General features: G+C 40.7%; 1 protein-coding gene across 1 annotated transcript in view; it reads right to left on the minus strand.

The window, feature by feature from the left end:
• Gnai1 (G protein subunit alpha i1) overlaps nt 1-11,183 on the minus strand; it is an 80,440-nt gene extending 69,257 nt beyond the window's left edge. The window contains exon 1 of the mRNA XM_051174838.1: nt 10,878-11,183. Within this exon, the coding sequence (XP_051030795.1) occupies nt 10,878-10,995 (118 nt within the window). The 5' untranslated portion in view covers nt 10,996-11,183. The remainder of the gene's footprint in view (nt 1-10,877) is intronic.
• Nucleotides 11,184-16,249: the final 5,066 nt, after the last annotated feature.

The raw sequence follows: 16,249 nt of genomic DNA on the forward strand, positions 1-16,249 counted from the left end.
AAACAACATGGGGCACTTCCAGCCAAAACTGAATGATTTTATCAAAGGAACGTCATGTGAAAATTCTTCCACACATAGAAATAGAAAATTGATTGTCACTAATTATAATTTGGGGTCAGTCCTTGGGAAGTTCATGTTTCCATGTAGGATGCATTTTACCTCAAAATGTCCTACACAAATTAGTCTCTAGATCCATATCAGAAATGTACAGCAGGTCAACAATACTTAAGCATGAGAGACATTGACAAATATGTATGAGTGCATATGTGAATCTTTATACAAGGCGCTTATTAAATCCTATTGATGAGATTACATGAGGTTTCATGAATGTGGAAAAAGACAAACCTTGCAAAGTACTTATGTTATGGGAAGGGTAAATGTAAGAATACTAAAAAAAAAAGAGAGAGAGAGAGAGAGAAATAATTTCAGGAGAAAAAAAAAACATGTTTAAGTAAGAACTCACTTCAGAGCAGGCAATAGAGAATGTAATATTCAAGGGCTGGAGAGAGGACTCTGTCAAAGGGAACCTGAGCTATATTCCTGGAATTCACATCAAGTGTCCAACAACAACCTGTAACTCCAGCTCCAGAAAGATCCACTGACACCTACACTCATACCACTCCACAGACACACACGCATATGTATGGACGGGGACACACGCACACTCACACACATACATGCACATTCACACACATGTAATGTTTAGAAATCCGAGTTTCTGCCCATGCTTTGTTTTTGTTCTCTTTTGTACTTAGAAGAATAATGGGGGAAGAAGCAGATATGAGTGTCATCCAGATGGATATGGAAGAATATCCAAGTGGCCTACTTTCCCAAGCAACCCTCTTGGCAAAGCCCACAAGCTTGGGAAGTAATCAGTAGCAAAGGCAGAAGGCAGATGGGGACAAGCAAGGCAGACTCAAATGGCCCTCTTCATTTTTCCTCTGGGCCAACATTCTAGAGGTAATTAATTGCCCGGCCAGCAAGGAGGTACCATGCAGTCTTGTGGAGAAGTGTGGCTAGGAAGGACTGAACTTACAGCTCCCAACCTCACAGACCCCATGAGCAATGGAAAATGTCTAAACAAAGGATGAGAAATGTTATCCTCAGCCTTGAACATATGGTATTAGTAACCTTAGAAAACCTTAACCTCTCCTTGCATTCCACTACACTGACTGGAGAGTAGAACCATTCCAATATGTACAAGACTCAGTCAGGTAATGCATGGCCCCATGTGTACTCATGGGAAGAAACTACGAAGGGACACACTCTACCTTGGGATGGCATTAAGACACTCTGAACAGCAAGCCACCCAACTTTTCAAACTATGTATGTACAGTAGACAGTGAGTAAAAATCTGGAAAATAAAAGAGACAAATAAGTAAACTTAGGGGTTTACAAAGGGTCTCCAGGAATGACGACGGCACCACTAAAAGGTCAGCATTAATATAAATTAATCTAAAAGGCAGGCTAGGTTATCACTGACCAATGAAATGAAGGTATGGACATAGAACACAACGATATAAAATATTTTGTCCAAGGGGAGAGAAAAATACACATGACTACCTCTTTAAATAAATATGGATAGTGATAGGTATGGTTATATGTCTGACATATTTCTCAAGGCTTTCAGATCTCTGGGGGGGGGAGTATTTAATTTAAAAACACTTCACTTAAAAAAAAAAGAATCCATAATCCAGTGAGATACGGTGATACATGTCTGTATTTCCAGCTAATTTTAGGGAGGCAGAAATAGGAAGGTTACAAGTCAAAAGCATATCTGGGATATACAATGAGTTCAAGGGCAACCTGGGCTATTATAAACCTCAATTCAATACAAGAGTGGGAGAAAAACAAGTTTGTATAGGGATATAACTTAGGTATGGAACTTTGCTTAACATTCATGAACACTTCAGTTCAATATACAATATCACACAAAGGAAAAACGATGTATACATAATTGACTTAATTATGATTTATGATAAAGTAAAAGCAAATCCAGAAATAATCTAGTTTTACAAAAAAGATTTAAAATTACTAATAAATATATGAATGGCTTGCTTTGCCTCATATTACTTTAATGCTAGCATGAGATGAAAATTTCTAAGGACCAGGACACAGGAGTTTTGAAGAAGTATGAGGATGCCAGAATGGATGGAGCTGAGAGGCATGGCTGCTGAGGCAGGTGAAGAGGAATAAGGCACAGATGCAGAGTGTAGTCACCCATCAACAGAGCAAATTTACCAACCAGCCATGACACATTCTGGCATACAATTTGCTCCAAGTGATTGCAAAGATCTGTGAAAAGTCAGGTCACCAATGTATGTTTATAACATATAAAAATGAATTTTAATTCTTAAAATTGGATTAACATCAGAACCATGGAGTCACATAAGACTTTTCTTATGTGCAAGTGCAAGCTTCACTTGCACGACCTGTGCCTGTAAAACTCTGTGATACATATAATTAGAAGACTGCCAAAGAAAAGGCAACTTTCCAAGAAGGAGAATTACAAAATAGATTAGGTAAATAAATTCCCAAACTAAAAGCTCAGGACCCTACCTTAGAAGGGTAATACAAGCAGGAAGCATTCTTTAGAACTCTGGGCTGAACTTTACAGGACTCTTCTTACAGTTTAGCAAAAGGTTTAATAACTCATAATTTAAATACATGCTACTACCACTTTTCAAGAGATGCCTCTCCTCTCCCCAAAAAATAAATTTACAGTAGGGAGGCCTCAAGTTCTTGTTTTAAAATATTTCGGGAATCAAAAATATGGTAACTTTTGGAATTGTTTAAAATGTTTTGGAATAGAATCAACTCCTCTAGGGGAAGGCACATTCTTCTGAATCTGTCCAAATGATGTTTCATAATGTAGCCTTATAGGTTTGTTTTATTTCAAAATGGAGAGAGAGAGGTCTAAAATAAAAATATGCAAGAAAACCATAGCATTTATTTTATCAATGAGTAAAAACATGGAAGAGAAATGCTGTAAAAATCACTTATAAAGTCTTCCAATTTCTTAAAATCCATCTCTTCAGAATTCTAAACAATGACAAGTGTTTTCCTGGTGTAGGACCAGCGAAGGGACTGTTAACCAAAATCTAAGCTCTGTGAGGCAGGAGCAGAAAATAGTAATTGAAATTGATTTTTACCTCTAGATGTATTTGCTATGCACATATCTTTGCAAAGAAAGTCAACAAAACAATTAATGTCTCTCAAATCTCATAAGGTGGGACTAAAACCCCAGTGTCTATAACAGTTTCCATCTATTAAGTACTCATGGTCCCCTTTCTGAGAACTTCAGTTCATTAACTTATTTTGTCCCCAGCACCATGAGCTAGGTATACTTATAATTCAGCATTTATTTAAAAATGAAAGCTTAAAGAATGTAAACCTACAATTGCCCTGAGAGTTCTATCACATGGCCTTCATTCTAGAGGACCCCCCCCCCCGCAACTATAATGCTCAATAAACCCATACCACACAGAGGTCGTACTGAATTAGGGTCAAACACACCTAGAAAAACATGATAGAAATTGGCAAATGTATAGCCATAGGCATTCTGTAACACAAAACCCCCAAACTATTGTGCATCCCCCTACTTACTATTGATTCCATTTCTTTTCTCCCCTTTTATTTGCCTATGTGAATTTTGTCTTCTAACATAAATGCATTATTTCTCTAAATATGACTGGTAAATCTAACACTGATAAGAAAAGTTTAGGGCATGCCTTATAAATGTCATCAATACCTACCACATGTAAGGATGAGCACCACAAAAAGAAGACATTACAGGTGAGTTCTCAGCATACCCTGCTGGTCATCTTTTCACAGTAGGTGACACACAGCTATGACAGCATATGCCTCCTTATGTGACTGCATACATTTTATGAAGTAAAATGTGAAGAAGCCATATTGATGTTTCTCTCATTGGTTAATGAATAAAACACTGTTTGTCCAATAGTCTGGCAGAGAGGATAGGTGGACCAACAAGAAGAAGGAGTGAGGAGAGAGAGGGAGGCCTCAGCGAGTTGCCAAATAGCTGAGGATGGAGTAACAGGTCTGGACCCTTCTCTGGTAAGATAAGACCACATGGAAATCCTTAGATAAATAGAAATTGGTTCATAATTAAGAGAGAGCTAGCCAATATGAAGCTCTAGCCATTGGCCAACATTTTTATAATTATTATAGCATCCCTATATTGATTTGGGGCAAATCAGCTGTGGGACCTGTACAACAGAAACTTTCATCTTCACCATATAACAATATTGTCTGAAACAAAGTATTGAGAATAAACTACAAACACATTTCCTCCTATCACTTTATTTACCAAGTTACATAGTATTTTTGTGATCGTGCAACAAGAGTTTACCACCAATTAATTTTTATTGCTGTGTAATGAATAAATAACATATTAAGTTTGAATAACCAGCAAAATATATGTGTGTATACACACACACACACACACACACATGTATATATATATATATACATACATACATACATACATACATACATACATATATATATATATATATATATAGAGAGAGAGAGAGAGAGAGAGAGAGAGATGGGGATATACTATACTGGGTTAAAATTTATTCAAATTACCCCAGATGCAACACATTTTTTTCCCACGTAAGGCCTACTAGTCAAACTTAATGTTGACCATATAAGCATTCGCTTCAGCAATAATGAAGAGAAGGGTACTACAGCCACCCCATCAGATGGTAAACAAGTCCCACAAATTCATTCTCTTAGAACCAATCCCACAGAGCAAGTCAACCAATAATTTTCTTTAAGTATGTGATTTCAATATGGTACAACCATGAAGAAATATTAATTTAGACTAGATGATCAAGACAAACCTCACCGGCGAGAACAGGAAGAGAGGAAAGCTAACCTTTCACATTACAATCTAAGTATAGTACCATGGGTCAATACAGAGTGCCAGAAAACAGGCATTTTAGGATTCCATAGGTACATAAGTTATGAAGGATTACAGAATATAAAATTTAAACCAATACCCTTTTCATAGTATTATACATAAATTCCATTGGAGATATGTAAAACATGCCTGACATGATATAGTTGGAATTGTCCTGGCATGCTCAGAATACACTCTACACTGAGTTCTCTCCTAACAAGGGTTCAGAAGAAACATACAGACATAATGGCTGTCTTCAGAAGTCATCTTAGAAGTACCAGAGTGCTCATGCACACACTGTGGGGACACATGGGTACTTTGGAGGCAGCACCAAACACCAGCATGGAAAGGAGGGCTATTTTGTTAGGAACAAGATTAAAAGAATCTTCATTACACAGTGCTCGAAACTTTATTGAGTTGGGTCCTGTGAAAAGCCAACTTACAAGGCACAACTTCAATATTCAGATGAACTGGCTTCATCTTTTTACAAATTATAATAATAGTAACACATCTATTATTACAAGTAGTGTAGGTGTATTATGTTTGGGTTAGCTTTTTCCTCCTTACTAAGTATAATAAAATGAGAAACATACTTTTCACACGTATGTCCTAAAAAAAAGAAAGAAAAAGAAAAAGAAACAATTCAGCAAGACCATCGAAATTCTATGAACAAGAAATAAAATGATGTAGCTACCAGCTGCAAATGTTTGCTACTATCCATTTAGAAGGAGAGATGACTAATGGCACAGTACAGCATCCCATGGTGCAGACCCTCTGCAGGCTGCTCCTGGGCTGGAGACCTGGTGGGATTTGGAAGTGCAAAGAAGAATTCTTTTTCCTGCTCCATATGTATTCCATTTTGAGTGTGTGTGTGGGGGGGAGAGGTCCTAGAGCCGATGATTTCTTGTTTCATTATTACATTCTGGAGCTGACAACTTGTTCATTTGTTTGTCTGGCAGGTCCACAAACTGCTGAAGATACCTAGAATCTCACCCACATCCAATCAGAAGCTTTGGCATTTCCCCTGATGTTGTGAAGGCCAGAGGCTCTGGAGATAATGGAGAAAGAACATTTCACATGCAGAATAGAGTTGAATCTTTGGGAGTTACACACTTGGCTATGTATGGTAGGTTCTGTGAAAGCCAAGTCCCATCCTTAGAACCTGTTGCCTGTGCAGGTATAAATCTTAAAGTGTGTCTGTTAGTTTGGAATTTGTAGGTGAACTTGATATAATTATAGAAGTTGTAATCATTGAAAAAAAGAGGATCAGGAGAGAAAAACACCACTGACCATTGATGGTTCAGAAGAGGTCAAGGGCTACTGTAAGCCAATGAAAATATGCAGCTGCCTCTAGAGTGTTAAGGAAAGTCAAGAAACAAAGCAATCTCCAGAACCCCCAGAAGAGACAGCCTGCCCACATCCTTAATGCAGTGGAAACCCATTTGGGAACTCTGTCCTCCAGGACCCCATAGCAAATCTTCTGCAGTTTGAAACCATTTCATATAAACTAATAAACATGTACTTTAAAGTTATTTCCTCCTATTTGTGTTAAGTTTTCTAGCTATCATTTAACAAATTATGGCAAAAAGCAGGCTGAGCATAATGAACGCTCTGTTAACCCTACTTCAAAGGCTCAATTGCCACCTGGGGTCTGAACTTCACCAGGGAATCACAACCTGTGCAAATCATGCCAAGACATGTGACCAAGGAACAAACCTGTGACCTAAGAATGTGACCAATATGCTCAATTCCTCTCACATGAATGTGTTGGTCTTAAATGTTCCAGGCAATGAGAACAAATAATAAAATAAAAATTCAGATACTGGCTGGGTACTCAACTCCTTGTTTAAAAGCTTACAATCAACATTTTCAGGCTTTATCAAAATCTTTAGAGAATTCTAGAAGATACCTATTCTATCTCCTAAGTCACTCACTAAATCCTATCAGGAAGACATAGTTCATTTCCAAAGTCTCGGGCTCTAAGAGAAAAAGCCCAAAATAAACACTTAAACAGAAGCAGCTGAAACAGTAGACTCTGCTGCCATAAACAGTCAGTGTCACTTTCTAGCACTTACTAGATTTATCAAATAATACAATAAGGGTGGAAAATTAAATACGACAGCATTGTACTTGCTTTTGGATACCATTTGCTTTGGTCACTTCATATTTCACTAGACCTTTATCTTTAACACTGGCTTGTATTTATTCCTATAAATACTGGAAATTTATGAAGAAGATACTGCACCATAATTTTTACATAATTTAGCACACATTTACACATGTCAAAGTATAGGGACAGCAAAATAAGTACAGAACACAAAGAAAACATATGGGCTTTGCCCCTACAGTGTTCACAGTAGGTGGCCTAAGCCATAGATATCAACCTCAAGCGTTCTTGATCAGTGTTACTCTTCCTCTTGGAGGCGTGGAAACCCTGAGAAGATAATGACAGAGGAGAGCTGGGTCTAAAATAAAAGTTCATTCTTCAGGCAATGCAGAAGGCAAGAGAGTTTTCAGATGGAGCAGACAGTATAGAAAAGAGGGGACACAGGAAAAGGCAGAAAGGAAAGGGCAGAAAAATGTTTAGCAATAAGGCTTTATGAGGCAGAGAGAGTCTGGCCTAGGGGTTGGGATGGGGTGAGCAGTGGAAGACTGAAGAAAAACTGGACATACTCAAAACACACAATTATACAACCAGTGGCTTCCATTAGAATAATTGCTAATACAAATAGATCAAGGAGAAAGAAACACAGAACTCAACTGGAAAGGGTAGGTCCATTTGTTCAAGGAAACAATCTTTTTGATAACTAAGGCTCTGAGTCAACTGTAAGGAAATAGTTAAGGCAATGCAAAATTAAAAGTCTGACCAAGCCAGACTTTCTCAACTAGGGAAGTCCATTGGAACTCAGCATTGTGTATGTCCCAAGGAAGGGGAAGTGTGGATGATGAAGGGCAGCAGAGAGAAGTCCATCGACCCAAATTGCTCACCTGATGTCCCCAGGCCTGTAATTTTAACCAACTAAAGCAGGGGCTGGGGCTGTGGGCTGTGATTTACTTATTTGTGTGTGAAAGTGGGTACAGTGAAGAAGACTTGTGTGATGAAGAAAACTAAATTCAAAGGATTGCAAATGAATAATTAATTCATGGAAATTGTACTTGTTAAATCTAGCACATTTATCTTAGAAAAATCACCACCAAATTTCATTTACCAAATACCAGAAGTACAACATAGTCTAACTGAAAGACATCCTACTTATAATCATACTGCCCTTAAAATTATGAATTTCAGCATCTCAAAGATGTAACAACAACAATTGTTGTTTCCCCTGAAACAATTATCCATGCATAATGAAAAGAAACCTAAGTATGCAGCCATTCTTGTAAGCCTCTTAACTTATTCAAATGTTAAGGTCTGAAAAAGTAAATGAACAAAACTCCAACCTGATCCCTTTCAGGTCAGTAGACCAGACTTGGTTCTCTCTGTTTGCTTAAGCCTAATTCATTGTACTTAAGGAATAGTGGAATACATATAATTTATATGGTAAATAGTAGACACACAGCACTGAAACAATTACTGATCATTTCCAAATCTCATTCAAGAGTCTCACTTCAAACAGTGTATTCTTCCATGAAAAAGAAATGTAATGTAATCAGACAGACTTTTAATTTTTTATGCTTTAAGTATTTAAAGTAAATTGTTAGGGAAAAAAAAACCCTCTAAAAAAATCGAAGTGGCATTTGGTTACAGGTTATGTTTCTCTTAACCAGCTTCCACATGTTAGATGTTAGTTGAATAATGCCATGGAGCTACTTGCACACAGCCTGAAATATCCAAACGTGGATCAAAGGTCAGAATTCACTACTAAAGTCTGATGGGGGGGGGGATATGTCAAATATTATAAGAATTAAGATTTGTGAAATAAATACACCAGATTTGTCATTGTTTAATAGGAACTAGGGTGTCAGAAGTCTTGGCAAACTCTAGGCAGGGTAGAAATAAGACAAAGGAGTGGAGGGCAAGAAGACAGAGCTGCACTGAAAGTGTAGGGAGAAGACACAGTTGTGGGGAAAGCAAAATCTCAAAGCTAGAAACTACACTTAAGAAACCCATTTGCCTTTTGTTTGTTTTTATTGTTTTTGAATACCTCTATTCACTGGTTTGGAGGAATAACAATGATAATAATTTCTGAATGTTACACACTCAACTCTATTTATTAATCTAAAATGGTGGTTCTCAACAAAGCCTACATTTCTGCCTCCAGGGGGCGCTTGGGAGCATTTTGGGAGATTGGAACTATGGAGAAGCCATTATCATCTAATGGCAGCAACATTTCTTGACATCCTCCAGCACACAGGACACCCAGAACAACAAAGAATTATCAAGTTCAAAATGTCAACAGTGCTAAGAAGAGATACCATACCCTCTGAACCCTGCAAGAAACAAAAATCCTACTTGGCAAACCTTTCACAGTTGTCTAGTTAAGATAAGCCACACCAAGGGGAGCTCATTCACAACTGCTTTCAGTATGGTGGATGGCAGCTCCAACTGAGAACTATACTGCAGTCCACTAAGATATTCAGAGCAGGTGCACCAAAACCACAAGAAAATAATTTCCTAATTATTTTATTCCATATTTATTCCAAGTCACCCAAAAGGGCTCTCTATCTACATGGTTTAGTACCAAGTTGTCTCTCTGCTGTGGTCAGTATTTTTAAAACAAACACACTGACCTCAAGAAAATACAGTATCTTTTTAATACAAAAACTCAGGTCAATCCTATTTACAGGGAAAGATTTATGGAGGAGGCTGTGGAGGGTGAAAAATACCACCCAGCTCTTTAAAATGCAAAGTTATTTCACAGTTTGCTTGCAAAATGACTCAGATCGTTATTACTTTTAGTCATGCCAAGTTTGCTTCTTCTAAGCCTACTAGTAATGGAGAACGAAGGAAATAACCACCATCTTCCTGCAGTCGTTAAACCAATGAAACGGGGGCTTACTAAAAAGCAGATTTGTGCCTTAATATTTCTCTTTTATCACAACTATTAGAAATAGACAAGCAATCGCTGGAAGTGCAAATAAAGATTATATGAAATCTGTCATCTGCCTAAATACCTAGAGTGTGGGAGGAAAACAAACAAAAGGAAACCCTGACTCACAAATCTGAGAGCCATAACCTGTGAATATTTTCCTGATATATCACTCAACCAAAATCTGGACTTACTCTCCCCTCCCCCCGTTCAAAAAAAAAAAAAAAAAAAAACTGGAAGAAAGACCTCCACACTGGTTTTCAGCAAAACAATGTTAAGAATGAGTAAAAAAGCCTGCCTTGCACCTGTCAAACCCCGCTGGAGCAAGCGCCGCGGTGGAGAGAGGATCCTGGCATGGAGGATGAGCCCCTCACACCTGTCAGGGCTATTCTCACCTGCCAAGCATCTTAGGCTCCTACTCTGGGAGCCAACGTAAGCCAACTTTGGTAGTTTCCATCCCCCACCCAAGCAAAATCCAGCATCCAGAGCAGCTCTAGTCCTTATGCAGGAAAATCTACTGGGCACTCTTTTCCACTCACTGAGTCTCCAAATGAAGTTGACAGGCAATAACACTGAGACCCCAAGGAGGCTACACAAAAGGCGCCCCGAGGCCACCCACCGAGGTACTTTCCAAGCGTGGGCAAAGCACAGCGGCACGCTACCTCTCACCGCGGGGTGTCCGCGGAGAGGGGGCGCTTAGGTTTTAGGTCCCTCATCTAGGGAAGGCAGACCTCAACTTCCAAGACAGGGTTCCCACGCGTTCCACCGCCCAGCCACGCTCTGGGTTGCCCGTGGGGATCGCACGACAGTCACCGCCGTGGCCGAGAAACCGCGTGCGCTGTGCAGGGGCTGGGATGCCGCGCTCGCCCCCCGCTGTCCCCCGGCCCGGGCCCGGGCCCGGTCCCTAGGGCGCCGCTCACCCAGCAGCAGCAGCTTGACCTCGCGCGCCGCCTTCTCTCCGTCCTCCCGGAGGTTGCGGTCGATCATCTTGCTGCGCTCCACGGCCGCTTTATCCTCGGCGCTCAGTGTGCAGCCCATGGTGGCCGAGAGTCGCCGCGCCCTCGGCGCCGGGGCCGGCTGGCAGCGCGGGGAAAGGCTGGCCTGGGGGCGGCCCTGCTACGTCCTCAGCTCCCACAAGCTGGAGGCGAGGTCTCCGAGCCCGCACGCCGCCGCCTCAGGCGGCCGTCCCCGCCAGCCACACTCCGCGATCCGCACCTTGCTCCGCCGCCGCTGCTTGCTGGTGGCCGAGCCGCAGCAGCTCCCAGCCCGCGCGAGCTCCGCGTCCGCGCGACGCCGCGGCCCCGCCCCTGACCGCCCCGCGACCACGCCCAGCGCGCGCTCCCGCCTGCCCTCCCGCGCACGTGCCCTCGGACAGCGCCCCCTCCGACGGCCGCGCACCCGCGCGATCGCGGACCCAGGACCTTCCCGCGCGTGCCCCCAAGGTCCCCCGCGCGCTCGCACACTGCTCCGCTTTGGCCGGAGCCTGGTTCCCCCTTCTTGCGACCGCTGCAGGCATCAGTGTGTACCTGTCCCCCAGGGGTGCGGGTGGGAAGGCTGCCAAAGTTGCCAGCCAGAAGAGAAAGGCAGTCCTGGGCATTTGAGCATGCCCAGCGCCTGCAACTAAGCAGGGGTTTGTAAAATGTGTGAGCTTGTGGGAAGAAGGGTGGGAAATGGAGCCAAATGTGTTTGGGGCCCTAGGAATCCTGAAGACAGGAACCATGAGCAACCCAGGGAGAATCATGGAGGGAGTCTTGGGGCTATTGATATGACTTCCTCTCTGGCTTTTTCTTTTCCTCTAGCTTTCCCTTTGATCTATGCTCACCTTCCTTTTCATGAGCGAATGCATAACCCAAGGGAACGTTTGACAAAGAATGAAAGAATGTATTTTTAAAAAGAGCAGTAAGAAACACGGAGGAGACTCTGTGGTAATGGAGGGCCCATGTAAGTTTCTACCTGTGTTTACGAACCTGTGATGACTACTGTGCCAGTGGGCATGTCATTCCTTTCTGAAGGCCTTAGCTTCCTTGCTGGTGAGCAGTGGATACATACTACAATCCATCCTTCCATGTCCAGGCCTAGGCCTAGGAGGATTTTTGCCCAGCATAAGGGGAGGAGCATAGGTTTAAGGGCTGGGCTGCCCCTGTCCCGTTGCTGTGCTGCTTATAGAAGAAATACTGACTAATTAGAAGTTGGGGCCACTAGCAAGGAAAATACCTCCCTTGATAAGGTAAAACTTAGGTAATTGATCTTTGACTCCCATTTAAAAAAATCATATTTTCTGAAATTCATTTGGAAAACTGGTCTTGAGTTTGAAGCTACATCTGATGACAGTAGACTGCATCCTGTAGGCTTGAAGACTAGCTCAAGTCCAGGGCCAGCGGTTCAACCAAAGGGCAATTGGGAAGGACTGGGTGCTAGTGGAAACAACTACAGACCTTGTGTTTTGGTGAAATACAGAACTACATGACTTAACTATTTCCTTTGAAAAGCTTGTCAAGGAAGTGAGGAAATAAAATACATGAATAGAAGTAAAGCCAAACTTATATGATGACAGAAAATAATGGAGTGTGTGTATGGGGAGAACTTTTGAGTTAAATGATAACAAGGTGTGGCATCGGCTTTGAGGACCATGTGCTGGGCCAGGCTGCCACAGCAAAATATGGTGATGAGATGGCTTAAACAACAGGGATGTGTTTCTCAAGTCTGGGAGATCTAAGATAAGGGGCCATTAGATCCAGTATTCTCCAGTGAGAGTTCTCTTCCTGACTTGTGCATGGGGAGAAAGAGAGGAATGAAAACCAGGAATGAGAGAGGGGGCAGACTTCTTTCTGGTCTTCCTCTTCTAATACTGCCATTGGAGCTCTACGTTCAGGACTTTGTCTATACCTATGAACTTCCCAAAAGCTCTGCCCCCCCCCCAGTGCCATCACACCGGGTGTTAGGGCTTCAAGCTAAGAGCTTTGAGAAGACATAAACATTCAGTCCAGAACTAGACTATTTTGTTTCATATGAATATCTATCTAACTAAAAGATTAATAGACAAAGTATGGATGGAAAGCAACAAATGTTTTATGATTGAAATGACATTTGCTGTGATGAATGAAAGGGTATAAGGCAAAATGTAGACAGCTATAATTATTAAGACAAACAGCTGGACTTGATACAATGCGTGCTGTGTCCCTACATTCCCCTGAGTTAAGTAATAGATGTATAAAAGCAAAAATGCTCCTTGCATCATATGTAAAACAAATGAGTTACTAACAAGTAAATGACATCACTAACCTAGCTATGAAATGGTAGCCCTCACTCAGACTAATAACTTACATAATTATGATGTTGTGAATCAAGATATAACTACCTTGTAAAAGGGGTAGAACAGACACTATTAAAGTTTGTATTTTACAGAGCGTGAAGGAGTAAAATTGGAATCACATTTTTTTCTTTTGGAACATGATGGTTGTTTTTAACAGCTGTACTACCTTCCATAACATCTGCCCATTTGAAGTGTACAGTCCAGTGGCTTTTACTGTAGACACAGAATTCTACAGCTATAACCATACTATTTATAAAAGGTTTTGTGATACCCCAAAAGAAACCCCACATCCAGTAACTAATGTCCCTCATCCATTCATTTCCCCCAGCACTATAAAATCACTGATCACATTTTTCTTTTACTGCTTCTTCTACACATTATATAAACACAAGTAACCATATATACTAGGCTGCCTTGTAACTGACTCCTTTCATTTACCATTATATTGTCATTGGTTTCCTATTGATGAATGACACTGAGAATCATATGCTAAGAGGGGTAGACACACATGTCAGGAGACAAATTAGAACTGGTTTAGTTAAGCATCAGTGTAAGGAGTAAGTTTTTCCTCCTGCCACTGATCTTGTCCTGCAGCTGCGCGAGCCCCAAATAATGCACAGAGACTCTGTATTTGATATAATGCTGTTGGCCAGGTACTAGTTTATTATTGGCTAGCTCTGTCCTAATTATTAACCCATTTCTATTAATCTAAGTACTTTCAGTTTTAAAATAACTAAACTTTGTCATGTCTTATCACAAACATAATCTTTGTAGAAAATGTGGATATTTAAGGTAGAAATGAGAAGACACATGTGATCTGATGGTTATTTCCAAACAAATGAGGATAGGTCATAAACCAAAGGCTACATGACATCAAAGTGATATATTTAGAAGTATCCCATGAATGTGACAACAAACAAAGCAGCTACCTTTGTTTGGGACAAAGTGGCACACAATTCCTGCAAAAGGCTCACTCATCATTGTTTAAGTCTTAGACCCTAAGATGTAGACATCTAGAATGATCAGTCTAAACCTATATGAACTTTTAAGAACTTTTAGAAACTCACATGAGTTTCTAAGCAAAGACTGGGAGTGGTGGGGCTATTGAGTTGACACAGAGGATGTGATACTTAACAAAAACCTAGACCAGTGAGTGAGTCACAATTTGTGGGTCATGACCCCATCACTTATTTAAGTTACGATCCATAACTAGCAAAATTACAGTTATGAGGTAGCAACAGAACTATATTAAAGGTCTCAGCATTAGAAAGGTGGAGAACCACTAGCCTAGAGTCACCTAGGACAGGACTGTTGGACATGTCTGTTGGGGGTTATGGTTACATTAGTTGAGGTGTGAAGACCTGCCTGTTATGGATGGCACCATTCACAACACTCTTCCATTGTAAGAGTTACAACACCAAGATGATGAAACCAGATACTGGTTTTTACTCTAACCCTTAGCCATCACAGCATGGAGGCACCAAAAGTATCTACAGGCAGCACTCTGGGTATGGTTGATTCATTTTAACAACAGACCTTGTTCCAGTACCATAGTCAATCTCTCTGGGGAAACTTCACAGACAGTGGCCACAACCAATGAGGTCCATAAGAGGAGGCTATGGGGGATATGAGACAGCATCATCAAACAGCATACTAATTTATGAGTACATGTGAATGTTATAAAACATCTTAAATGACTCAAAAATATTGGCATGCTTTCAATTTCCCCAAATTAAAATATATTTTTGAGGTTCTTATTGGTGAAGGTTACAAAGCATAGGTGAAGGAGGAAGAGGTTTCAAAAGAATAAAGAAAACCATATATATATATATGTATATATATATATATGTATATATATATTAAAAGTTGGGTGAAAGAATAGGTTCTAGGCCAGTAACCAGGTATTCTTGGGTCAGTTCAAAATTTTGTCTTCAACTACATAAATGTCTTTAGAAGTTTTAGGCTCTTCTAATTGCAATATCCTTTGTGTGAACACAAATGTCAGTTAGATCATCTGTAAGGTTCCAATTATTGTAGTTTTTCACAAGCTGCCATTTCAATAGGACAGATGGTTGGAAAATACACAAAGGCACTTTGATATGCTCTTAGGCCACAAAGCCTTAGCATGAAAGGTGAAGTAGTGAGGGACAAAGGCAGCTCAATGAGGAGGTACAGGAATTTTGGTCCCCAGAATTTGGTAGGCATATGGGGAGTGCTTGGAGACATGGGGAGTGCTTGGAGACATGTGCTTGGGAAGGGAATGTACACTTTCATTCTGCCATGATTCTTCTTAAATGCTTGCACAGGGAGGGCAGGAACCCATTCTGTTATGAAAGGAAGAACATGACTTCTCTATTTTGCACCTCTGATCTTTTCACCTCTCTTCTAGAACTTAGTCACCATCAATTTTTCAACCCAGTGGAAACCCTCCATTCATTGACTTGTTATATGGCTCTTTCCTGCCCTCCTATTTTGCCATGGGTTAATGTCTCTCCTTATTCAATTTAAAATCTGCATTCTATCAGGACACTCATTCCTTTGCAGATACCCCACCCCCAAAAGAAACTCTGCCATTGTATTCAACAGTTAAATTACCATACAGTACACATTTTTGTAATTGCTTATCACCTATCTCCTCTCTCTGAATATGCATTCAAAAGTGAAGAAACTTCGTTTCTTTCATTTCTTGTTTTGTGACAAAACCTCAATAGAAAAAGCTGTAGTAAGAAGCTAAATCCAGACTGTGAGAAGTCTCAAAGGGAAGCTCTGAAACACTGAGAAAAGAAAGGTCTAAGAGACTTCTCTACTCATTACATTCTGTATGGATATTGCTCATTAAAAAACCCTTCCTTAGGCAGAAAAAGGGGTAAAGCCTAGTGTTTGGTATCACCACCATGCCCAGTCTTAGGCTGAGGGAGACTGGATAGCAAGAGCCCAAAGGGCAAGTGAGAACATGACCATGAATCTAAAGTGGGTAGA

This window comes from Phodopus roborovskii, unplaced genomic scaffold (genome assembly GCF_943737965.1).
Source record: "Phodopus roborovskii unplaced genomic scaffold, PHOROB, whole genome shotgun sequence".
NCBI classification, from domain to species: Eukaryota; Metazoa; Chordata; class Mammalia; order Rodentia; family Cricetidae; genus Phodopus; species Phodopus roborovskii.